Here is a 23,364-nt window from a genome sequence, read left to right on the forward strand (position 1 = left end):
GAGATTTTGATCAAGTTACTTAATCCCTTGTGCCTTGATCGTGTGATCTGTAGAATCATAGCAGTGAAGCATTCACCACATAGGGTTGTGAGGGACTGCCTGGGATACTGCCCACAACGTGTTTTGCAGTGTCTGGCAGATCTTTAGCACTGCATACATATGAAGCATCATTATATACACTTGTAATTTCTCACCCTACCCCGATCCTGCCATGTAAATACATTAGTCATACAGAGGCTTGGCTGCTGTAGCAAAGTTTCTATTGATTAGTGTCTTAAACAAGATAGATGTTTATTTCTTTTTATAACATAACAGTTCAGAGATGGGGAGTGGATGAGATTCTATTATTTTCAATCTCAATTCTATTATTTTCAACCTTCCACCGACGAGTTGAAATGACCAATCCAGCTCCCACCATCATATCATAATTCCAGTCAGTAGGAGGAGGAAAATCTGCTCCTTCCTCCTGAGGGCATCCTTAGAGGTTGCAGATAACGTTGCTGTGTGGATCCCATTGGTCAAACTTAGTCACATGGCCATGCTATCTGCAAAGAAAGCTGGGAAATATAATCCTGCACTTCATTAAAATTGTGGGGAATTAGCAGTAGAGGAAGAAGAAGGGGAAAATAACTATTGCTTTGCCAGAGCCCATACTGGGCCACTCCTCACCCTACCTTGCATTTAGCACCTTCTGAAGAGAGCCAGATTCTTTACCATCCGAGCCACCAGAGTCGAGGCCATTACAAATGCAATGAGCATGAACTTGGGCAAACTCCGGAAGATGGTGAGGGACAGGGAGGCCTGGTGTGCTGCAGTCCATGGAGTTGCAAAGAATTGGACATGACTGGGAGGCTGAACAATAATAACAATGAAGAGAGGCAAGGCAGAGTTCCATCTAGACTCAGCTCCAGCTCAGAACTCAGAATATGTGAGGGCCCTGGGTATGGATGGGATCCTCAGAGTCTAGAGCCCTGTGAACCAAAAGGCAGGTAATCTGGCCCTCCCCCTCCCCAGGGTAACAGTAGAGGAGGAACAATAAACTCCAGAACACGAAGAATGGCAAACAGCCAGCAGTCACCTGATCTTTAGTGATAACTAAATCCAGCTGGACAGGAATTGCAGCATGGCTTCCCCACAGAGGAGTCGGTTCCAGGGCGGCTCATCCAGCCACTGCTGGTCCTGCTCTCCGGGAGCGAAGCTTTCTACTCTCCCAGTGGCTTCTGCCATTGCCTCTTGGAAGTTATTTCTCACGCGACATCCCCTAGGCTGCTGGTGAACATGGCCGTCCTTGCGGACCTTACACAGCACTCTTTCTGCTGGTGCAGATTTTGAGGGCTAGGGACAACTGGGTGGGTGGAGGAGCAAACCAGTCTTTGCTGACCAGGCTTATAGTTTCTCTGCCAATGTTACACCCTTAAAATCTCCCAAGGCTTCTGATTGACTTCATATTTGTGTAACCAGAGCCAAAGTTCTCATTTTCCTGCTTGATTATTCTGGACTTGGCATTCTTCCCATTCTCTCTTGAACTGCTGGTGGCTACCTTGAGGTTGTCAAAAAAATATGCTCGGTTGTAAAGTGTTAGTCACTCAGTCATGTCCTACTCTTTGTAACCCCGTGGACTGTAGCCCACCAGGCTCCTCTGTCCATGGAATTCTCCAGGTAAGAATACTGGAGTGAGTTTGCCATTCCCTTCTCCAGGGGATGGGGTTCCCAACCCAGAGAGTGAACCTGGGTCTCCTGCATTGCAGGCAGATTCTTTACTGTCTGAGCCACCAGGGAACTTTCCTGTTTTGCCCATGGGACTGGTTTCCATTATCTACAGAATTGGGTGCACTCAAGAAAGGTTTGTAACCCTTGCTAAGGTTGCCTCTTTCAAGCCACCACTTACAACTCACTGCCTGAGTGCATTTCTCTTATAAGACCTTGCCTGTAGCAGCCAGCAGAAGCCAATACATACCAGTTTCCATGAGCTACAGGCTCTGTTAGCATATGATGACCTTTCAAGGCATCATAGATGACAGATCATATGTGTTGCTGTAACATAACAATGGTCACCAGCTTACCAGCATGCAATAGTTTTCTTTGCTACCTGAAGTCCAATTTCCAAACCAATGCCACTTATTTTAGACTTTTAAAGCAGTGTCATTTCCAGATATCAGATTTTGCATTAGTTAGGATACATGTTTGGTTGATATAACAAAGAGTCAATTTAAGGATGATTTAAACAAAGGAGTTTACTTCTCTAGTGTTGTAGTCTCCAGACAGTCTAAACCTGGAAGGGTGACTCTGAAACCTTGAACAAGCATTTTCCATCTTGGCTGTGAGATAGCTGCTCTAGCTCCTGCCATCACATTAACATTCCAGCCATCAGAGGAGGAAAGGAACTTGTGCTCGTTCTTTTAAGTCCAGATCCAGAAGTTGCTCCCATCACTACCACTCACATTGGTCAAATTAAGTCTCAAGGCCAGATTTAACTGCAAGAGCTGGGAATTTAGGTCTTTGTTATAGGGAGCCATTCCAGTTAAAATTCAAGTGATTCTATTACAAAAGCAAGAAGAGAGAAAGAGTTATTAGGAGGCAACTGGCAGTGTCTGGCACAGAATGTTTTTATCCTCATTTTACATTCGCGGAAACACGCTCAGAGAGAACAAGCAATGCTTTCCAAGGTCAAATGGCAGAACAAGAATTTTAACAAGGTCAATCTGACCCCAAAACAGATTTTCCCTCACATCCAACCAACATAGTATGGTCATCAAGGTACCCAGTGTTTACTAAGAGATAAAAGACATTCACACGTGAATAATTATGTGAGTGCCAGCCCAGTGTACACTGAGATGTGCACACAGAGCATGGCTATAGCATCAGTGCAATGAGGGTGATTGAGCAAACTACCACTCCTGGAGATGGTGAAGGACAGGGAAGCCAGGTGTGCTGCAGTCCATGGAATCGCAAAGAGTCGGACACGACTAAGTGACTGAGCGACTGAGCGACTGAGCGACTGAACAACCACAATAAGGGTGATGCAATCAAGGGAGACTTTATTGGAAGAGGAGCCCCTGCTTCTGGTCTTGCAGGTGAAATATGTCTGAGGTAAAGGGGAGAATGAGGTATTGCGGGAGAAGGCAGTGGTGTGAGCTGCACATGTTCTATATGTGGCTTGGCTGTGAAGGTGTCCAGAGAATAAGGGGACGGGGCTTTACAGGACCTAGACACTATCTATCTCCAGGGATGGTCTACGTGACCTTTCCCCCATTTGAAATGTCCCATTGGCTGTGCCTCTGCTATTCCATCATCTGGGACCAGACAGGAACAAGCCTCAGGGGCCCTGCAGAAGGGGAACTGCATCCAGCCCCAGTACTGACCAAGACACACATGGCAGGCCGGCCTCTTCCTGGCTTTGTTCTCCTCCACCATCCCCGTAGGCAGTACAGGGGCTTTGAGGGGTGATGGGAAATACACTCACTAACTCAGCAAGAAATCCAATAACCCATTATGGAGCATCCATTCACTCCATGGTGAGACGGGGATGGAAGAGGCTGGAAAGAGAAGAGGAAGGGGAGGGGGGCAGAGAGGAGAGCTGGAGCAGCTGGGTCAGCATTCCCAATTTGGACACTGACTCAGGCCCCAGGAATGCTAAGGAAGGTGGGGGGTGGGCAGCCACCAGAGCCAGCTGGGATCCTGTTGGCTCCAGGAGACACAGGAACAACACACACAGTGGCATGAGGGGACAGTGGCTCCTGCACACCTGGACCTACCTCCACAGGCACAAACAGGTGTCTGTCACACTGGAGACAAGTGCAAGCCCACCACACGCCGTCAAGGTGATTCTCAGGACTCCCCACCTGCCTGAACCGTCCAGTTCCAGCTCCTCCACCTAGAGAAGAACGGGCCCCTGGGGCTCGAATGGTGACATCTGGACACACACTGGCCATTCTCCCAGTACCACCCACAAACCTCTTAGCCCCAACCTGCCAGCCGGCTGCAACCTGCCCTTTCTAATTCCAGCACCACCAATGACCCAGGTTTGTACAAGGAAGAGAGTTCAGCTCAACTGCCTCTGTTTTCCCTCCTTTGGCACCTGACAAAGATGAGAAGGGCTCTCAGAGAAGAAACCCCAGGGCTCTGAGAGACCCCCTCCTCCCACCCCAGTGCCCACCCTCCCCCCACAGCAGGGTCCTTCTCTCCCATCATCGGACACCCAGGAGGCAGACAGAACCAGGCATCAGGATTCCATGTGCACCCCTCCCCTCACCTCCCCAGCAGCCCCCCGGCTTCAGGGCTGGAGCAGCAGCGGGGTGGACCCCTTCCTCCCCAGTGCCTGACACCCAATCAGAGAGAACCCGATCCGGGAGGGCAGGGTGCCAGGGGCCGGGCCCAGAATAGTGCTGCCCAGATACAGTGTTGCGCACTCGCTCATGGAGCCCGCCGAGCTGGAGCACGCACTGTGTGGGGTACTGGGGTCCCGGGGGGCCGGGAGCTGGGGCAGCTGAGGCCACAGGGCTGAGAGCACCCTGCCGCATGGCTATGTGCATGTGTGCGTGCATTTGGGTGTGTTTGACCACGATTTTCTCTGTGTATAGGAGCAGGAGGCTGTCTGCATGTGTACATTCCTGGTGTGAGTCTGTGTGCTCGTGCGTGTGTCTGGGGAGGGTTGAATATGCGAGTTTCTGAGTGTATGTAAGTGTCTGGGTGGGTTGAATGTGTTTATGTGTGTCTGTGGGGGTGTGTGTGGTGGGAAGGGCAGCTCCTGTGGTTCTGAGTGTAGGATGTTCTCCCCACCTCTTCAGTCACTCTTCTCCACACAGACCCCCTCCTGGAGCAGCTTTGGGGGACCCGAGCATCAAGGTAGGTGGGGCTGCCCCTCCTCATGGGCCCAGCCTCGTCTTCCACTTCCTTTCCTCCCACATCTCTAGGCTCCCAATCTCCCCCACCCCACTAGCCTGGCTTCTCCTTTTCCTTCTTTGTTCATACTTGCTTCTTCTTCCTCCTTTGCCCTCTCGCCTCCTTCCTCTTTCAGAAGAAGAAAGGAGTGGGGTGGATCTAGAGTCTGAAGATTTGGAGCCTCCTGACTTGATCACATGTTAGCTGTGTGATCTGTGGCAAATTGCTTAACCTCTCTGATCTCAGGTCCCTTGTTAGGAAAATAGGGATGATACTATAAGTTGCTTGCTATGAGGTTTGAATGAGAAATACATTGGAGGAAAAGACCTTTGGACGTTTGCAAATATTGAATATTATTGTTAATAACATTTCAGTTGTATTACTATGTTACTCCCCATTAACCAAACAGGCCCCATTCCCCCTTCCAGAGATGAGCTTCCTAGAGCAAGGAGACAGCACTTCATGGCCATCACCAGCCATGACCACCAGCGCAGAAATAAGCCTTGGGGAACAGAGGACCAAGGTCTCAAGATGGAAAAGCCAGGAGGATGTAGAGGAAAGGGAGCTGCCAGGCCTGGAGGGAGGTGAGGCCACGGCCAGTTCTGGGGAAATGGGACTGGGGGCAGTGGGAAGTCCCCGAGACTGAAGCTGGCCTTGCCCTGGATCCCTCCATAACACAACGCATGACATTCTGTGGCCTCAGTTTCCCCACATGAGAGAGGGCAACTGCAATGCTGATCCAGGGGCCCAGCAAGGCCAGCTCAGGACATAGCCACCCTCTGGTGTGACTTTCTCAGCTCTCTCACTCGCAAAATGGGGACCTCAGCATCCAGGCTTCCCACACTGCTCTGAGGATGAAGGGAGACAACAGATGGGAACATGCTTTGGAAGATGGAGTTACTGTCCTCTCCCCTTGAACAGGTCCCCAGTCCAGGGCAGCTGCTGAGTCCACCGGGCTGGAGGCCACATTCCCCAAGGCCACACCCTTGGCCCAAGCCACTCCCTTGTCCGCGGTGGGCACCCCCACAACAGAGCGAGACAGCCTCCCCGCTGACTGTACAGCCTCCGCTTCCGGCTCCAGCACAGACGATCTGGATCAGGGCATAGAGTTCTCAGCCCCAGCAGCATGGGGGGATGAGCTCGGCCTGGTGGAAGAGAGGCCGGCCCAGTGCCCGTCCCCGCAGGTGCCGGTGCTCAGGCTCGGCTGGGACGATGAGCTGCGGAAGCCAGGGGCTCAGGTCTACATGCACTTCATGCAGGAGCACACCTGCTACGATGCCATGGCAACCAGCTCCAAGCTGGTCATCTTCGACACCATGCTACAGGTAAGGCCACCGCTCTGCCCCACCTGCATACTCACAGCCCCCAGGATCCCCTGCCAGCCCTGCCCGGCTACACATCCCTTCCAGAACTCCTTCTTGGCACCACGGGGACCGGGGGAGGGGAGCTTTTGCTCTCTGTGTGCACCCCCTAATTGTCATCTCAGCTCTACAACTCAGTATCTATAGGGTTTGGGGTCGGTCTTTTTACTTCACTCATCTCTAAAATGGGGACAGGAATGCCTGCTTTACCCTACAAGTTTCAGAGGACTCCTGGGCCAATCCAGGATGACTGGGAGCATTTTTCACACCCCGAATTGTATAGAAAGCATTTTCTTCTTGCTGTGTATCGAAGAGCAGGATGTAGTGTAGGGTAGAAACAAGGTATATCATTTTGATTCTAGCGGTATATGAGCAAAAATATTTAATTTAGTAGCTTTGTATTTATTTTGATGTGTGTTACAAAGCTACAACCAGCACGTATGGATAGTATTGCCTCAGATGAGGCCAAAATGAGTCAATGTAAAATATATTTAGAGAAAAATATTTTGTAAATATCAGAGAATTACACCTCTAGTATTTAGATTGGCACAAATTATCCTGTGTGCGTCTGTACACTTAGGACTTTGGTGTAGAAATACTGGGTTTGTCTCCTACATTTTCAGCCTGGTGTGCCTGTTAAGGGGTCACCTAGTGCCCCCGGCCACCTGCAGCCTTATCTCTAGCAAATGTGCCCACGAGGGTCGTGTCGAGTGTCAGGCAGGCTCCTGGAGCAGAGGGCCTGTGAGAAGGCCCCTTGGGAGGCCCCTGGTCAGGACCGGGGACTCTGAGGGGTGGTGAGCAACTCACCCTCAACTGTTCTCCCTGTGGCTCAGATCAAGAAGGCCTTCTTTGCCCTGGTGGCCAATGGTGTCCGGGCCGCACCTCTATGGGACAGCAAGAAGCAGAGCTTCGTGGGTGAGGAGGGGAAAAGGGGGACCTTGTGGGGCGATTCTGGGGCTGGGCTCTGGGGCAGGGCCCTGGCTTGGGGGGAACAGGCTGGCTGGGAGACCCCCATCTGTGGGGCAGCTGTGACCAGTTGATGGAGAAGGGGCTGAGCCCTTCACCTGCCTCCTGCCACAGGGTCCAGGGTGAACCCCACTCCTCTCTCTGCCCTCCCCCACCCCCCGCAGGGATGCTGACTATCACAGACTTCATCTTGGTTCTGCATCGCTATTACCGGTCCCCCCTGGTGAGGAGTGGGCTCAGGGTCCTGGGGGCACCCACCTGGACTGGGGCGGAAGGAGTTCAGGAAGCCCACGTCTGACTTGGGGAGTTCTGTTGATGTTCTAGGTCCAGATCTATGAGATTGAAGAACACAAGATTGAGACCTGGAGGGGTGAGTGGGTAAAGGGTCCTGCAAAGGGGCTGTGTAGAGGGTGTGTGGGGCCAAGGACCCGGGTTAGAGGATGGGCAGGGGGCAATTCCTTGAGGTGGGAGGGGAAGGGTAATAGAGAACTCAGAGGGCCCAAAGGAGGGGAGATAGTCTGGGGGCTGCTGGGTGAGACAGGGTGGCCAGCTCCCTTGCCCTGACTCTGCTTTTCTGCAGAGATCTACCTTCAAGGCTGCTTTAAGCCTCTGGTCTCCATCTCTCCCAGTGACAGGTAAGCGTCCCCAGACAATCACTTGAGCCTCCTTGCCCTGCACAGACCCCCCTCGCCAGCTCCTCAGTTCTGAAGTCATGGGCTCATTCTTGGTGGACTGCAGATAAGGCAGCCTCGGCTCCCTGTCCTCCTTCCCCGGGGCTGGGGTAAAGGCATCTCTCCCCAGGCAGCCCCAGCTTCATCGCTCCCACTTCTGCAGCCTGTTTGAAGCTGTCTACACCCTCATCAAGAACCGTATCCACCGCCTGCCGGTCCTGGACCCAGTCTCAGGCGCCGTGCTGCACATCCTCACACACAAACGGCTTCTCAAGTTCCTGCACATCTTTGTGAGCCCGGGCACAGCTTCAGGGGACGACCAGAGGAGCAGAGAAGGCTTCTGCCCTAGGGGTTGGGAGGGAGCAGCTGGGAGCCCCCTGTGGGCTATTCCACCCTGAACCCTACCTGTCTCCAACCCAAGCAGCGCACCCTGCTGCCCCGGCCCTCCTTCCTCTACCGCACCATCCAAGATCTGGGCATCGGCACATTCCGAGACTTGGCCGTGGTGCTGGAAACGGCACCCATCCTCACCGCGCTGGACATATTTGTGGACCGGCGCGTGTCTGCGCTGCCGGTGATCAACGAAGCTGGTACCTGCACCCAGGATGGGGATTCTGGCTGGGGTGGGGCTGTGGGGAGCCGGGGTCTATGTGACATTAGCTCGAGATCCAGGATGGAGTCAGGGCTGGAAGTCTCTGCCTGCTTTGAGCCTTGGATCAATTATTTAGCCTCTCTAAGCCAGACATCAGGTTCTTGCTCTGAGAATCAGCTGTAAACTGCTTCAAAGTTAAAAATAGCATAATGAAGTTGGCTATCAAGAAATGTTTTACTTTATTTTTGATTATGAAAAATTTCAAATGTATAAAAATGGTAGAGAACACTGTGTAATGAACCTCATGGATCCACTTGGATTAACTATTAACACATTGCCATAACCAGTTCTTCCTCTTTTTTTTATGCTGAAGTAAAGTAAAGTATAGAATCATGTCATTTCACCTCAACACTTGGCATCTGCATCTCTTAAATAAGTATATTTCCTACATCACCTGACAAAATTACAAATAATGTATTAATGTTACCTAAAATCCTATCCTAACTCTCATTTCCCCGTTTTTCCCAATAATTATTTTTTTACAGTTGATTTGTTCAAATCAGGATCCAATTAAGGTCTATGCTTTGAATTTGCTTCTTTTATCCCTTAAGTGTCTTTTATTCTAGAACAGTTCCTTCCCTGCTTAATTTTCATGGCGTTGATGATGGGAAGCCTGGGTTCTGCAGCATGTCCCGTTTCCACAGATCTGCCTGCTCGCTTTCTGCAGGTGGCCTTTACATTGGTCCTCTGTTCCTGTGTTTCCTATAAATTGAAAATTAGATCTAAAGACTCATGCAGATTCAGGCTATATATTTGAGGCTAGACTATCTCAGAAGTGATGCCACATACTCATATCTCGTCACATCGGGAGGCATGGTGTCGGGTGTCCGTCTCTGAGACACTGTTTTATCCCTGGATTCAGGGTGGTGGCAGCCTGATGCCTCGTTATAAAGCCAGCAACCTGGAGGGGTGGGGAGGATGTTGAGGAGTTCGTTCCGAAAGCCCACGCTAGGCCCTTGCACAGCATCCTGGTTCTGACCTGAATCTTTCCCCTGTCTTTTTCTCACCTTTCCCCCTGCCCCTCCAACTCCTGCAGGACAGGTCGTGGGCCTCTACTCCCGCTTTGATGTGATTGTAAGTGCATGGGGGGGATGGATTGTAAGCGCTGGGGGTGCCACAGGGAGGCTGTGGTGTGAGGATAGGGATGACCAGGGGGTCCTTGAGCTTTGAGGGGCTGGAGTCTGGCTGAGGGCTGATGAAGAGCTCTGCTCCCTCCCTGCCCAGCACCTGGCAGCCCAACAAACGTACAACCACCTGGATATAAGTGTGGGAGAAGCACTGAGGCGGAGGACGCTGTGTCTGGAGGGAGTCCTTTCCTGCCAGCCCCACGAGACCTTGGGGGAAGTCATCGACCGGATTGCCCGGGAGCAGGTACCCCACACCCCTTCAGACACGCTCCCAACACGTGGGGCCAGCCTTCTCATGAGCAGCTCCAGCTTGCTCTATCCATCAGGCACCTGCCCCATCCTCCCATCACATGGCCAAGCTCTCGGTGTCCACACTGACCGGCGACGGGTCCTGTCCCTGGGGCCCTCGGGCCAAGGGCCCCAGCCGGTGACCACCCCAGGGCAGGCAGAGCTCCTGCTAACTGGGAGACACTAGTTTACTAGGAGACAGACTCTTGCGCTTCCAGTTATGTCAAATTGTTGTCCCTGATTCTTGGTATCAACCTCATCAGCTGCTGTAGCCACATGGCGCCGCCCCCTCACTGAGCCTCTGTGGACCCACAGGTGCACCGGCTGGTGCTTGTGGATGAGACCCAGCACCTCCTGGGCGTGGTGTCCCTCTCCGACATCCTTCAAGCTCTAGTGCTCAGCCCTGCTGGCATAGACGCCCTCGGGGCCTGAGAACATCGGAGTCCTCACTCTCGGGCCACCTTCCACACCTGGAAGCCAGTGAAGGGAGCCGGGGACTCGGCCTTCCCCTCCCCCACCCCCTTTGTAGGTTCCACTCTTGTTCAGGTAGGCTCTGCTCTGTACTACTGACCTCATTCCCAGCCCCTCAGACTCCCGGGGGAACCCACATCTCAGATTGGGGCCCGCTGAGGAGGGGAGGGGCCCAACTCGGAGCTGAGCAGCCCCATGAAAGCTGCAAGTATCAGGACTCATTGCGGGCCACTGCTTTGTCCCGTTCTCAGCTGAGGTGAAGGAGGCCCTCACAAGAGGGGTGGACAGGGGCCACAGTAAAGGCAAGGGCAGCGATGTGACTTCAGGGGCCCCTGGGAAAATTGACCTGCCCTCTCACCGTTCAATTTCTGCCTGCTTGGGCTTCTACTGGGAGAGAGCCAGTTACTAAACCTGGGCTGAATGGAATTTCCACACCCAGTAAGAACTAAGACTGAAAGGAGAGAGCTTGTCTCTCTAAGTAATCATCGCAGTCCACTGGACATGATCTCACACTCTTTCCTGGCAGCACATTTGCCAGGGGGGTGCAGAGGGTGGGGGCACAGGTTCCACCTGCTTGGCAAAGGATAGCAAGACTGAGGTTCTCCTATCGGAAAGGCAACCTCCCCTCCTTATTTAGTCTTCCTCTTTCCCTCACAGGCTTCTCTAGCCCTCCCCAATTGCCCCCTGCCCTGCTTGTGCTCCCAGAAGCCCTTAGGAATGCCCGGTCTACCGTGAATGATGAAATTAAAGAGAACAGCTGAGTCAAGTCCGGAGCTCTTGGAATCAGAAGCACTAGGATTTCCCCTGGGCTGCCTGCTCTGTGCCACCCACGCTGCTCTCCCCCACCTGGCCCCAGTGGGGTGGGGAGCCCTCAGTCAGGGGCTCTGGAGTTCAGGCAGGGGCTCTGGATTCCTCCGCTTCTGGATTACCTGGCGTCAAGCCCCCAGCTCCTGGAGTCCCAGTTGTGCTTCCCCATGGACGCTGCCCTAGCGGTTCCTCCCGACTTTGTCACTGCCCTCCTGCTCCCTGAGCACTGCATTTCAGGGCTGCCTGCAGGGCCCCACAGAGCAGCAGTTTCGTACAGCTGCCGGTTTGAGTAGGGTTCCCGCTCCATTCTCAGCCTTAGCTCTCACCATCGAGCAGTGTTCTCAGTCTCCAGGGAGGGCCTGCATTTGGATCACTGAGGATGAACCATTGAGACAACAAAAAGGAAACGAACAGCCCATGAACTCAAATTTTATCATTTTCAGTCAGAAAATGCTATGGTCATCTGATCTGAACTCGTGGCAAGAACCCCCCACTCCCACCCCGCGCCATCCTTTCTGAATTCAAAGACATGAAGGAAAATCTGTAATTGACAAACTCTGCAAGTGGCGTTTCTGTTGCTTATGGAGTGTTATTCTACTGAAATGTCTTTTTCATCGTTTGTTTATAACAAAATTATAAAGAAAATGTTAGTTACTTATGTACTGGGTACAATTCAGACCCCAAACTCTAACCTGTAAGAAACATATAATTTTTCTAACACTGAATGTAACTTCTTTTATGAACTCCATTTCACCAGGTGGTAGAAATTAATCTCAGTCAATTTGGGGTTCCCCTCCCACCTTTTCTCGGGGTTAAGTTCAGTGATGGGGGAGTCTTGGGATGTAAGACTTTGCTCCTCAGCCATCAATCATCCACCCATGCCAGCACCTGCTGAAACATCCCCATTTCCATGTGACTGTCCCTTGGTTGGTCACCAGTGGGCGTGGCCCCTGCTAGGTGCCCCCTCTCTTCCCACCATGAAGCTTCTTTGGGTCTGCCTGCTGGGGTGTGAGGACACTCTAGCTCCTGGTCCCACACCCCTCTAGACTTCAGGAAGCTCTGTGGGGCCATCCTAAGCCCACCTGCTGAGACAGGCAGCAAGTGGTCTGGTCTACCCTGACTTTTCCTGTTCTCCTAGCCTCTACCCGGGAAACATGGGGCCCAGGGCTTTCCTACCCTTCTCATCTCTGAACTTCTCTGAGGTGTTTGTCATACTCCCCTCTCACTTCAGACACTGCTTCCTTTTCTCATCCCTCCTGCCAAATGTCAGTCTATAGTCTCTTTGTTTCCTCAACTCCCACCAGCCTGTGGAATCTTCACGTAGTTGGGGAAAGAAGGGGCCTTTTGCTCTGGCCCGTCACACACTCTTCCAAATGCATTGTAAGCATCTTGAGTTCTTGCCATCTGCCCCACTGAGTCAGGCTGGGCTTTGCTGTGTCACCCCCTCCCCTGTGATAACAGACACTGCAGGTCTGCTGTTGCGGTGGGGGGATGGTGGGGGAGGTTAGTGTTTCTAGAATATGATCCTACTCTGTTTACCTCACAGAGCAACAGAGTGGGGCCATCTGTGCTGATGAGTCAGGCAGTAAGTGAAGGCATTTTCTCATAGACACTCAACTTCCGTTTCCGGTTTTGCTATAACCAGTGCATCAGCGCCGATTCTGCTCTGGCCCCACCTAGAAAGGTCCTGGGTCTTGGGTTCAAGTGGGAGGATGGGATGGGGGTGCCCTCAGTGCTGTCTCAAGTGAGTGTCCTTGGGGACCTGGGGAGAGCTGTCTTGCCCAGCTCTAGGATGAGTGCAGCAGGGTCTGTCTTCGAGGCAATGCCCCACATGGTTCAAACCAGGGCTGATGGCCTGGTTTTTCACTCTCCAGAGAGAAAGTTGCATGGGAAAGAGACCACATATTATATCACATCTATCCTGTGGTGTGTGTTTTTCTTTTTCAAATTTGTTTGACTGTGCTAGCTCTTACTTGTAGGTTTCGGGCTCTAGTTCCCTGACATGGATCAAATCCATGGAATCTTAACCATTGGACCACCAGGGAAATCCCCGTGAATGCTTTCTAAGCCTTATGGGTTTTTTTTTTTTAATTGGAGCCGAGTTTATTTACAACATTGTATCCAAAAGGTATTTTATATATTTGAATGAATCATTGACAAAGAAAGTAATTTTTTTCCATTTATGCTAAGTGACTTGTCTAGGCAATGAGATGGAATATAAACTGAGAGATGCCATTTTTAATTCCCAAGAAAAGCCAAAGAACTTCATGTATGCTAACTGCCATATTTGTTTTTCTATATTTCAATAAATAGCCAGTGAGAATTTGCTTTATGACTCAGGGAACTCAAGCCAGGGCTCTGTGACAACCTAGAGGGGTGGGATGGAGAGGGAGGTGGGAGAAGATTCAAGAGGGAAGGATATATGTATACCTATGGCTGATTCATGTTGATGTATGGCAGAAACCAACCCAATACTGTAAAGCAATTATCCTTCAATTAAAATAAATTTTTAAAAATGTAAAGAACCTCAAGTATAAAGAGACAGCTTCTGACCATGCCCATACTGAATTTTGTCTTTTCCTGTTTTGAGTAGGAGTCTTTGACACTTTTCTTCCCAGAGCTGTGTCTGTGGACTCTCCAGTAGCAAACTCTGGGCAAGGTTTCACAGCTACGTTAATAGCACTTCAGCTCGTCTTTTAGAACACAACCTGTCACTTGTCACTTGCAGGGGGAAGCCTCTGAGGCTGTGCCTACACTTCACCAAAATGTAAGGGGATACAGCTGGCTCTTGATTCAGCCTCACGAGGACATCATTACATCACCCATCCTCTGAGCTCTTGTCTTGGTTCTGCATCTCTGATTTCTGATTAGAGACTGGATTTTAGGCCCTTCAGATGTACAGCAGGGCACTGCTGCCTCAGTTTTCTGTGGTATCTTTGGAGGTATAACTTCCAGTGGCAGCTATTTCTACAATAATCTCACCAAATTGGTCTTTATAGATTTTTAAAAATTGAGATGTAATTCACATACTGTTAAATTCACTGTTTCAATGTGTACAATTCAGCAGTACTTAGTATATTCACCTAGTCATGCAAACATCACCACTATCCAATTTCAGAACATACTTATCACCCCAAAGAAACTCTGTATCTGTTAGCAGTCACTCCCCACACACTTCTCCCGGCAACCACTAGCTCACTTTCTGTCTCTATGGATTTGCTTATTCTAGTTTTTTATGTCAGTGGAATCATACAGGATGTGGTCTTTTGTGTCTAGTTTCCCTCATGAACATAATGTTTTCAAAGTTCATCCATGATGTAGCATGAATCAGTACCTCATTCCTTTTTTATGGCTGAATACTATTCTAACCTACAGATATACCAGATCTTCACAGATTTTGATGTGAGATTAGCCTATAAATTCATTAACTGAGCCACAGACCATGAACCCTGACACTCTTCTGCAGCTGCTAAAAACCTCAATCCCAGCCACATCACATGACTTCCTCCTCCCCTCCACCCTCGACCCAAAATGCGAGCACTGAGGGGTCCCCGTGGTTTGGGCAGCTGACCCTTGGTGGTCTGGAGGAGCAGCCCACTGGGAAAGGCAGCAGTCTTCTCCGGTCGACTTTGTGCAGAGATCCTGGCCCCCTCAGTGCCCAGCCCCATCCTGTACATTTACAGAGAGCTCTCACTGGTGAAGCCCTACATTGGTGGATTTGAGAGTCATGGGCTTGTAATCAAGCATCCCGGCTCAGTTCTCTCCAGGTTTCTCTTTTTAATATAGAAAGCTCTGTAGCCTCCACTCTCCTTTCCTTCCTTCCAGTCCAGTCTCTTCTCATTCAACATTTATTCATTACCTTGATTAACTCTGTGCTAGACACAGAGTCAGACACTGGGATTGTGCCCTCCGTGGGGTTCCCAGCTGGCTGGGAAGACAGTCGGGTCTAGAATGCAGTGAACATGCTGAGTGCTTGGATTTATGGGTGGACAGGGGATAGCACAAGAGGAAGTGTTCGTGCTTGCCCAGAGAGGTCAGGGAAGGCTTTGCAGAGGCGGTGACATTTGAGCTGAGTCCTGAAGAAAAGCAAGTTCTCTGAGACGATACACCAGTTGGTGAAGAGGGTGTTCCAAGGAGACGGGACATGAAGTACCAAGTACTGAGGCTGGAAAGAGCAGAACGTGCTCGGGGGAGATACAAGGAATTGGGGCACCACTGTGGAAAGGGTGGAGGCAGTGGGCGAGTGCACAGAGCAGGCTGCTGGAACACCAGCCGTCTAAGCCACCGTAAGGACTTTAGACCTTGACTCAGGACTGAGGAGCCGTGGAAGGATGTTAATCACGGCAATGACGTGTGTTGTTTTTTTTTTTTTTTTTAGTAGGCTCAAACTCAAATCCCCACAGACATAAGAAAGTCCAGCTTTCTGTGACTCAGCAGAAATTTCCCACTGGGGCTGTGCCTCCTCGAGGCTGGGATTAGTTGATTTTTTAGGCTTGTGTTACTGAGCACTGGATCTCCATGCCAACCCACTTTCCTTCTAGTTGGCTTCCTGTACTGAAGGGGCTGGAAAACTAAATACTACAATCCCCAGACTGTCTCAAAGCTGGAGTCCCAGGTAGGACCTAGGCTCTGCCTCTTAACTGTATGCAAGAGATCTGAAAGGTGTTCATGAGGCAGAGACCACCCTCTGCAGCTCCTGTTCCTTTTGCTGTCAGGGCGGTTGGGAGGAGGGGGCATCTTTTCTTTTTCTGTTTAGTCAGCACAGATCTGGGAGACATGGAGTAGCTTTGGGGCCAACAGTCGTAGTGAGTTTCCCAAACCCCATCCTCCTGAGTGTGGCTTCCTGGACTGATGAGCCTCCCCAGGGGTGCCCCTAGAATCATTCCTGTAGGCCTATCCTAGGGCTCTTCCGACCATGTTTGTGACCTCACTGCCTGTATCTAAGCACTTTCTGTTCAAAATATGGTGTCCTCTCTGTGCCTGGGGAGTGGACTGGCAGCTTCCGCCTGGATAGGGCCTCAGCCAATGCTAGGTAAGGCCAAGATTTCTCTGTGAGGTCTGGGAAAGCATAGGATGTGCTCAGTTTCCATGGAGGGAGGCGGCTCTGCCTCCCACCAAGTTTCCTAAGTGGGAGAGCCTGTTCCCCAACCACAGAATGAGCTTCAGGTGCTGGGTTGTCAACAAGAATGACAAAGATCTCTAGTTATGAATAAAAAACCCTTTATTCAGTATTTTCCCTCAAGGTTAGCAATGTGCCATGACAGCAGCCTTCTGTCTGAGAGGGAGATGCTCAACATGATACAAAGTAGCAAAAGCTCAGGTTCTGCAGGAAGCACACTGAGGTTCATCTCCCTGTGCTGGGAAAGTGGGGAAACAAGGGCCCAGCTCAGCTCTGTCTCTGCAGGAAACGCAGGCCCACCTTCTTGTTGGGAACCAGAACGATGCGAGCCACACTCGTCACCTCCCCCGTCTCAGGGGCCAGGACCACCTCATAGTGCTGGATCAGCTGGGAGGTAAACGGCACAGGGGCGCTTAGAGTCTGTGACCTCCATCCACCGCCCTCCTTAGCATACCCCCACCCGTGCCTCACTCCCCTGTCAGCTCCCCTGGCCCACATACCCCTCCAGTCTCTCCCCACTCACCCTTGTCAGCAGCAGCTGCATCTCCAGCTCTGCAATCCTGCGGCCCAGGCAAGCCCGAACCCCATAGCCAAAGGGCACAGAGCCAAACGGGTGCTGGGTTTTGAGGGCATCAGGCTGGTTCTTCCTCAGCCAACGCTGGGGCTGGAAGCTGTCAGGCTCGGGGTAGATGTCAGGGTCCCGGGAAATTACGTAGTGGCAGAGCACAAACTGGGTCTGCACACACAGGTTGGGTGGCACATCAGTGTAGGTCTGTGAGGTGCCCCCAGGAACCCTGGCTCTCCAGCCCTACTCACATTCTTGGGAAAGAGGAAGCCACCAACTTCAATTTCCTTGTCCACGACAACCCGGGAGTTCACAGGGACCACAGGATAGAGACTGCAGGGAAAAGAAAGTGCAGACCTGTCTCTGGATCCAAGGAGGGTCAGAGTGCCCACCCACTCGGCCACACCCCTCTGGTCCCCCAGTCCCCTCTTCCCATCTCATCTCTGACCCTGGCCACAGTCCCTCAGCCCCCACTTCCCACTCCTGTCTCTGAGCTCCCCTCCACACACAGACCCTTGTTCCCAGGGACAGTATCCTACCGCAGGGTCTCCTTAAGCACAGCTTTGAGCAGGGGCATGCGGGCTAAGTCCTTGTGCTGGGGCACCTGCCCAGCGGGCACCACACCCACCACTTCCTTATGCAAGGCCGCCTGGATCTCTGGGTTCTTTGAAAGATGGTACAGGGCCCACGTCAGCGTGTTGGATGTCTGGGAGGTAAAGAGATGAAGTGAGCAGAGATTTCTAGGAAAGAGGCCCAGTTAGATGGTGGGAAGGTGTTTGCATGTTTGCAAAATGTGGGAGAGAAATTAAATTGCTTTGAGTATGGCAGGGCTTTCCAGAGGGCTCAGATGGTAAAAAATCTGCCGGCAATGCAGGAGACCCGGGCTCAATCCCTGGGTCAGGAAGACCCCCCGGAGAAGGGAATGGCACCCCATTCCAGTATTCTTGCCTGGAGAATCCCATAGACAGAGGAGCCTGGTGGGCTATAGTCCACGGGGTCTCAAATAGTCAGAGATGACTGAGCGACTAACACTTTTACACAGCAGGATTAGACTCCAGGGTTTATAGGACCCTCTCTCCAATGCTCAACGTGGCTTCATGCAGGATAAGGACCGATATGATAGAGAATCACACCGTAACAGCAAAGGAGACTAACGGAGAAACCCAACAGGACAAAAGCACACGAAAGAGGCCCTACTAAGAAGGTGCTATGGGCAAGCTCTTCAACTTTCTGCTTAGATGAAAGCATGAAGGAGTAGATTTGGTATGAGATGAAACTTCCCAGCTGTCAGAGAGGCTCCAGGGAGTGAGCGAATCCCTCACACTGGAACCACTCCTGGCCCACCTCCGCAAGGCTGAATGACCCCCATTTTCCTTCCAGCTCTAAATCCACATTACAGAAAGAGAAGCAGGTACCTGGAGGGACGAAGGTCAGGCTCAGGTGGAGGATAGTGGGAAACTGGCCCAGGATGAGAGCTGGGAGGCCCTGGCCTCCGCGCCCGCCCCTCTCACGCACCGTGTCTACTCCAGCCAAGAGCAGCTCGGGCAGGCTGCCCTCAGCCTCACGAGGACTGAGTTGTCCGCTGGTCAGCAGGAAATGCAGATAACCAGATATCTGGGTCTTCTCTGGATTCTCTGTCTTCAGCTGGGCCTCTATCTCCTCCAATTTCTGATCAATCAGCTTTTTTCCTACAGGGACAATGGGGAACCGGGAGGATGCGGCCAAAAGCCATGCTCTCCAAGGACCGAGGGAGAAAGTCCTGGGAGAGAGTACTGGGGGCTGTTACTGCACTGAGCCTGGGACCCATGCCCCCACTTCTTCCCCTGGACTCCTCACCAAAAGAGAATATGGTGTTCCAGCCATCCAGGTACCGCTTCCAGAAGGGCAGCAGGGGACGAGTCCACGTGGGGAGGAAGGTGACAAAGAGCGAGTTATGGAACATGAGCCCGACAGATCTGACGAAAGTCTCGGTGTCCTTGGGAATGGAGCGCTCCAGGCAGCCAATACGTTTCTCAAACAGGATGTAGGAAATAGCTGGAGGTACATGGTGGCCGTCATCAGAGGGGAGTACAGCCTACCCCTAACCCACACCTACCCCTGACACACGCCCACCCGGCCCTTCTCCCCACCAGAGTACCTTCCAAGGCAAAGAAATAGAATTGGTGAGCGATGTCAGGCACGTGGTCCCCCGAGGCACTCTCTGCCCGCAGCTGTTTCAGTTGATCCATGAAGTCATTGATCACCTCGTTCAGAGCATCCGTGTAGAGCGCAGCCTCGGCTGGCTTCAGCATCCGCTGGTTCAGAGTCTGGCGCAACCGGTACCATTGCTCTCCCATCCTGCCGACGATGGAAGAGTGGCACCAGTGTCAGTATCTGGTGGGGACTGGGTCAGGTGGTGTCTTTCCACTGAGACCCTTACAGAGTTGAGGAAAATCTCAGACCCTAGACCTAGAATTATGGAATCACAAACTCTCAAATGACAGAATCTTCAAATCACAAAACTTCAGAATTTCACTAACAGCATAAAGGAAGTAGTTAAGGTGGGCATCTCAGCCAACCTGTGCCGTGCTAAGTCGCTTCAGTTGTATCTGACTCTTTGCGACCCTATGTACTGTAGCCAGCCAGGCTCCTCCAGTCCAAGGGATTCTCCAGACAAGAATACTGGAGTGGGTTGCCATGTCCTCCTCCAGGGGATCTTCCAGACCCAGGGGTTGACTCCCATCTCTTACGTCTCCTGCATTGGCAGGCGGGTTCTTTACCACTAGCGCCTCCTGGGAAGCCCTCTGAACCAATCTGCCTAGGGTCAAATCATAGGTCAGATGATGTCAGCTGAGTGACGTTAGGCAGGTGACTCAACTTCTCTGTGCCTCAGTTTCCTTTCTGTAAAATAGGAATAATAAGAGCACCTATCTTAGTAGGATAATTAATGTGTTTAGATTGGTGCCTGGCAAATGGGTGAATACTTAATGAATGTTGACTGTGATTATCTTAGGATGACACAACTCTATAATCTTCTGTATGTGAAATGAGCTAGGCAGCTACAGTGGCTCTGGTCCCTCTGTGTTGATGATGAGGGATAAAAGAGAGCAACTGAGGGTTCTTGAGGTGCTCAGAGGACCTTTGTGCTCTGCTAGGCTCAAGGCGCCAAGGAGACAGCATTATCTGGCTGATGCCCCAGTTCGTCTTGCCATAACCATGCAGTAGGTATTTGGGTCCTCACCCTGGTTAGACAGGGATTCTCATGGGGATGGACACACACTTCCCATTCAGGGGCTTAATGTTCAGGAGCTACTCCCATCTTCAGCAGTCCCCCAAACCCATTACCTTTCCTAAGCAAGCTGGGTATGGGTCAATTTTTTTAAAAGCTAGATGTAGAGTAATAAGTATAACATGGTAAAATTTTAAGAGGAAGAGAGGGAACCCTATATATATCTACATGCATATCTGTATGTTCACAGAGAAGAATATAGGGCTTCCCAGGTGGCAGTAGGGGTAAAGAACCCACCTGCCAATGCAGGTAGATGTAAGAGAGGCAGGTTCGATCCCTGGGTTGGGAATATCCCCTGGAGCACGGCATAGCAACCCACTACAGTATTCTTGCCTGGAGAATTCCTTGGATGGAGGAACCTGGAGGGCTACAGCCCAGGGGTCACAAAGAGTTGGATACAACTTAGCGACTAAACAACAACAAGATAAGAATATACACCAAATTGTCAGGATTACTTAGGAGGATGGGATGGGACCAAGGGGTAGGGAGATGATATTTTATTACTGGAATTTTTACAATAAATATTACTCTCTAATTTTAAAAATTCATACGGTCTTTAAAAAAGAAAAACATTCACAAGTATTAAGGCAAGAATCAGGTTTTTTGTTTTGAACTATTGGGCTCCCTGGTGGCTCAGACAGTAAAGAATCTGCCTGCAATGTGGGAGACCTGGGTCCGATCCCTGGTTTGGGAAGATCCCCTGGAGAAGGGCATGCTCCAGTGTTCTTGCTTGGAGAATCCCCATGAACAGAAGTGCCTGGTGGGCTACAAAACATGGAGTTGCAAACAGTTGGATGCGACTGAGTGACTAAGCACAGCACAGCACTGTAAGCCAACTATACTTCAATAAATTTGAAAAATATATTTTACTTAAATGAACCTTAAAAAACAAAGTAAATAAATAAATAAATGAACTTCAAACCCTAGGAATTTTCTTTCTTATATTGGTGTGTGTGCTAAGTTGCTTCCATCATGTCCAGCTCTTTATGGCCCTATGGACTGAGCCCACCAGGCTCCTCTGTCCATGGGATTCTCCAGGCAAGAATACTGGAGTGGGTTGCCATGCCCTCCTCCAGGAATCGTTCCGACCCAGGGATTGAACACGCATCTCTTAGGTCTCCTGCATTTGGAGGTAGGTTCTTTACACTAGCGACATCTTATGTTGGGGGAAACTGCAATAAAAGTGTTGCTAGAAAAGAAATGAAAACCAGAACAGACGTATTTATTGGAACTTCAGGTTTTGGGTGCTTCTCCAAGAGTAAAACTCTCCCAACAATAGGAATAGATTTGCAGAACTTAAATGAGAACCTTCTGTGGTTTTTAAAATATTTCTTGGGAAACAATGCTTCAGAAAATGAGATTTTAAATATATATATATATATATATATGTTAAAACAAAAAAGTCTCATAAGTTAGCAAAATAGATTTTAAATACATATATTATATAACATATTTAGAAAACTGGCTTTAGAGGAAATGGGTATAATAGATCACAAAGGATATATATATATATATATATATATATATATATATATATATGTTTAGCTCAGCTCTAAATCTGAACCATCAAGTCCAGTGATGGCCTGACCTGGTGAAAAACTGAGACCCAAATCTTTTATTATTATTATTATTGTTGAGTTATAATTGACATACAACATTATATTTGTTTCAATATAATGATTTAACATCTGAATACATTGCAAAATGATCACCATAACAAGACTAGAATGTGGGAGGAGAAGGAGACGACAGAGGATGAGATGGTTGGATGGCATCACCGACTTGATGGACATGAGTTTTGAGTAAGCTCTGGGAGTTGGTGATGGACAGGAAAGCCTGGTGTGCTGCAGTCCGTGGGGTCGCAGAGTCGGACACAACTGAGCGACTGAACTGAACTGACCATCTGTCACCATAAAAATATAAACTTTAAGGATTTACTCTCTTGGCAAGATTTGGGTCTCAAATATTGTACAGCATCCTTGAGACCCAAATCTTGCCCTCAAGGTCAGATATCAGGCTAAACAGCTCTTAAAGAACATTCTCTATTCTCTTCTCAAAACTTAGAAAAAAGGACCAAGGAATTAAGTTCTGAAACCACCCACCTCTGAAGGAACCAGGAAAAGAGAAAGCTATGAAATGACAGAATGAACATACAGGCATCAAAGACACAGAAAATGAACCTTCCAAGCAGTCTGTTCCTTTCCAAACACGTCAAGGCAGTAAGTCCTTCTTCCAGAATCAGAGAGATCTATGTCACTACTCACCGCGTCACTTCTGGCAAGTCGTGCAAAAACCAAACCCTTCTAGGCCTCAGTTTCTTTACTTGTGAAATGGGGATTAATAATACTATCTACTTCCCGCCCTTGTTTTGAGGTTAGAATGAAATAATAAATGTAAAGAGACTCGCCTGATGTCTGGCGTGTCATAAACACTCAGTTATTATCAGTGTTGTTGCTATTACTTCAACCACCTGGATTAACTTTAATCCCTTAAAAAAATAACTTTAGAAACGTGAATGTCAGACAACTAGGGAAAATAAAAAGCCATTCATTGTTTTGGAAGCTCTTTTAACATACTATAGCAAAAAGAAGCCTGGTAATATACCCAATTACAAGTTGTGGCACTGGGAATGGTTTATCACCAATGATTCTCAATTATTTACCTTAATTGGTATTTGAATATATAATATACTCAGCTTATCTTTCAATGTGTCACTGCCAAAATAATCTTAACTTTTCTAGGTATGACTTTGAGGCTAAAACCTACACGTATCTCTCTGTGTTGAGAGCATCCATGAAAGTTATAACCAACAACAAGCATATAATACATAATTTGGAAAATATTCTTAAAATTAAATTGAGCCCTCCCAACTAATATGATGCTGCTGTGTTTTTTTTTTTTTTTTCAACTATAAGTAAATATGTCCCAGTAGGATTTGAGTTAATATGTTTTCAACCATAATACAGAATCATGGAGCTTGAAAGGTCTGAAAGATACCTTGGAGATCCTGTAATTCAAGCTTCCCATTTTATACATAAGAAACATAAGCCCAAGGAGGGTATATTATTCATCCGTTTATAGTCATAGGATATATTAGTGGAAAAGCCAATGAATGGTCCATGGGCTTCAGTCCAACCCAACCACCGCTTTCTAGACACAGAGGCTTTTTTCTAGACTCAGGCTCGGAG

At 49.8% G+C, this 23,364-nt stretch overlaps 2 protein-coding genes and 2 long non-coding RNA genes across 13 annotated transcripts in view; 2 read left to right on the plus strand and 2 right to left on the minus strand.

Moving 5' to 3' along the window:
* Positions 1-2,167: 2,167 nt before the first annotated feature.
* On the minus strand, positions 2,168-3,872 carry LOC138991507 (uncharacterized). Its single transcript, XR_011467494.1, has 3 exons — positions 3,756-3,872; positions 3,363-3,536; positions 2,168-2,538 (listed from the first exon to the last, which is right to left on the minus strand). It is a non-coding gene; the product is annotated as an uncharacterized lncRNA (long non-coding RNA).
* On the plus strand, positions 3,723-11,972 carry PRKAG3 (protein kinase AMP-activated non-catalytic subunit gamma 3). 10 transcript variants are annotated; one of them, XM_070386684.1, is made up of 14 exons: positions 3,723-4,022; positions 4,806-4,845; positions 5,310-5,465; positions 5,803-6,206; positions 7,076-7,157; positions 7,373-7,431; positions 7,533-7,578; positions 7,789-7,843; positions 8,043-8,169; positions 8,301-8,469; positions 9,568-9,605; positions 9,756-9,902; positions 10,262-10,492; positions 11,075-11,972. In XM_070386684.1, the coding sequence occupies exons 1-13, from the start codon at positions 4,014-4,016 to the stop codon at positions 10,376-10,378; spliced, it is 1,449 nt and encodes a 482-aa protein (XP_070242785.1). In that variant the 5' UTR covers positions 3,723-4,013; the 3' UTR covers positions 10,379-10,492; positions 11,075-11,972. The 10 variants fall into 10 exon arrangements, with proteins under 10 accessions (XP_070242785.1, XP_070242792.1, XP_070242780.1 ...); XM_070386679.1 differs by having other exon boundaries at positions 3,891-4,022; positions 4,788-4,845; XM_005889667.3 differs by lacking the exon at positions 3,723-4,022 and adding an exon at positions 4,360-4,451.
* Positions 11,973-15,586: 3,614 nt separating this feature from the next.
* LOC138991514 (uncharacterized) lies at positions 15,587-18,775 on the plus strand. The gene is made up of 2 exons (XR_011467495.1): positions 15,587-15,839; positions 18,603-18,775. It is a non-coding gene; the product is annotated as an uncharacterized lncRNA (long non-coding RNA).
* Positions 16,428-23,364, minus strand: part of CYP27A1 (cytochrome P450 family 27 subfamily A member 1) — a 41,763-nt gene continuing 34,826 nt past the window's right edge. Inside the window, exons 3-9 of the mRNA XM_005889664.3 lie at positions 19,046-19,245; positions 18,745-18,942; positions 18,424-18,596; positions 17,448-17,614; positions 17,160-17,241; positions 16,867-17,079; positions 16,428-16,730 (exon numbers count right to left, since the gene is read on the minus strand). Of these exons, the coding sequence (XP_005889726.3) occupies positions 16,611-16,730; positions 16,867-17,079; positions 17,160-17,241; positions 17,448-17,614; positions 18,424-18,596; positions 18,745-18,942; positions 19,046-19,245 (1,153 nt within the window). The 3' untranslated portion in view covers positions 16,428-16,610. The remainder of the gene's footprint in view (positions 16,731-16,866; positions 17,080-17,159; positions 17,242-17,447; positions 17,615-18,423; positions 18,597-18,744; positions 18,943-19,045; positions 19,246-23,364) is intronic.

This window comes from Bos mutus, chromosome 2, assembly GCF_027580195.1.
Source record: "Bos mutus isolate GX-2022 chromosome 2, NWIPB_WYAK_1.1, whole genome shotgun sequence".
Lineage (NCBI taxonomy): Eukaryota > Metazoa > Chordata > Mammalia > Artiodactyla > Bovidae > Bos > Bos mutus.

Excerpts from the sequence above, each read along its gene's own strand:
- PRKAG3 (XM_070386629.1), top strand. The coding sequence starts at position 4,707 with ATGTGTGTCTGTGGGGGTGTGTGTGGTGGGAAGGGCAGCTCCTGTGGT. Across the intron at positions 6,207-7,075 it reads TCTTCGACACCATGCTACAG|ATCAAGAAGGCCTTCTTTGC; the intron begins GTAAGGCCACCG and ends CCTGTGGCTCAG. Across the intron at positions 7,158-7,372 it reads CAAGAAGCAGAGCTTCGTGG|GGATGCTGACTATCACAGAC; the intron begins GTGAGGAGGGGA and ends CACCCCCCGCAG.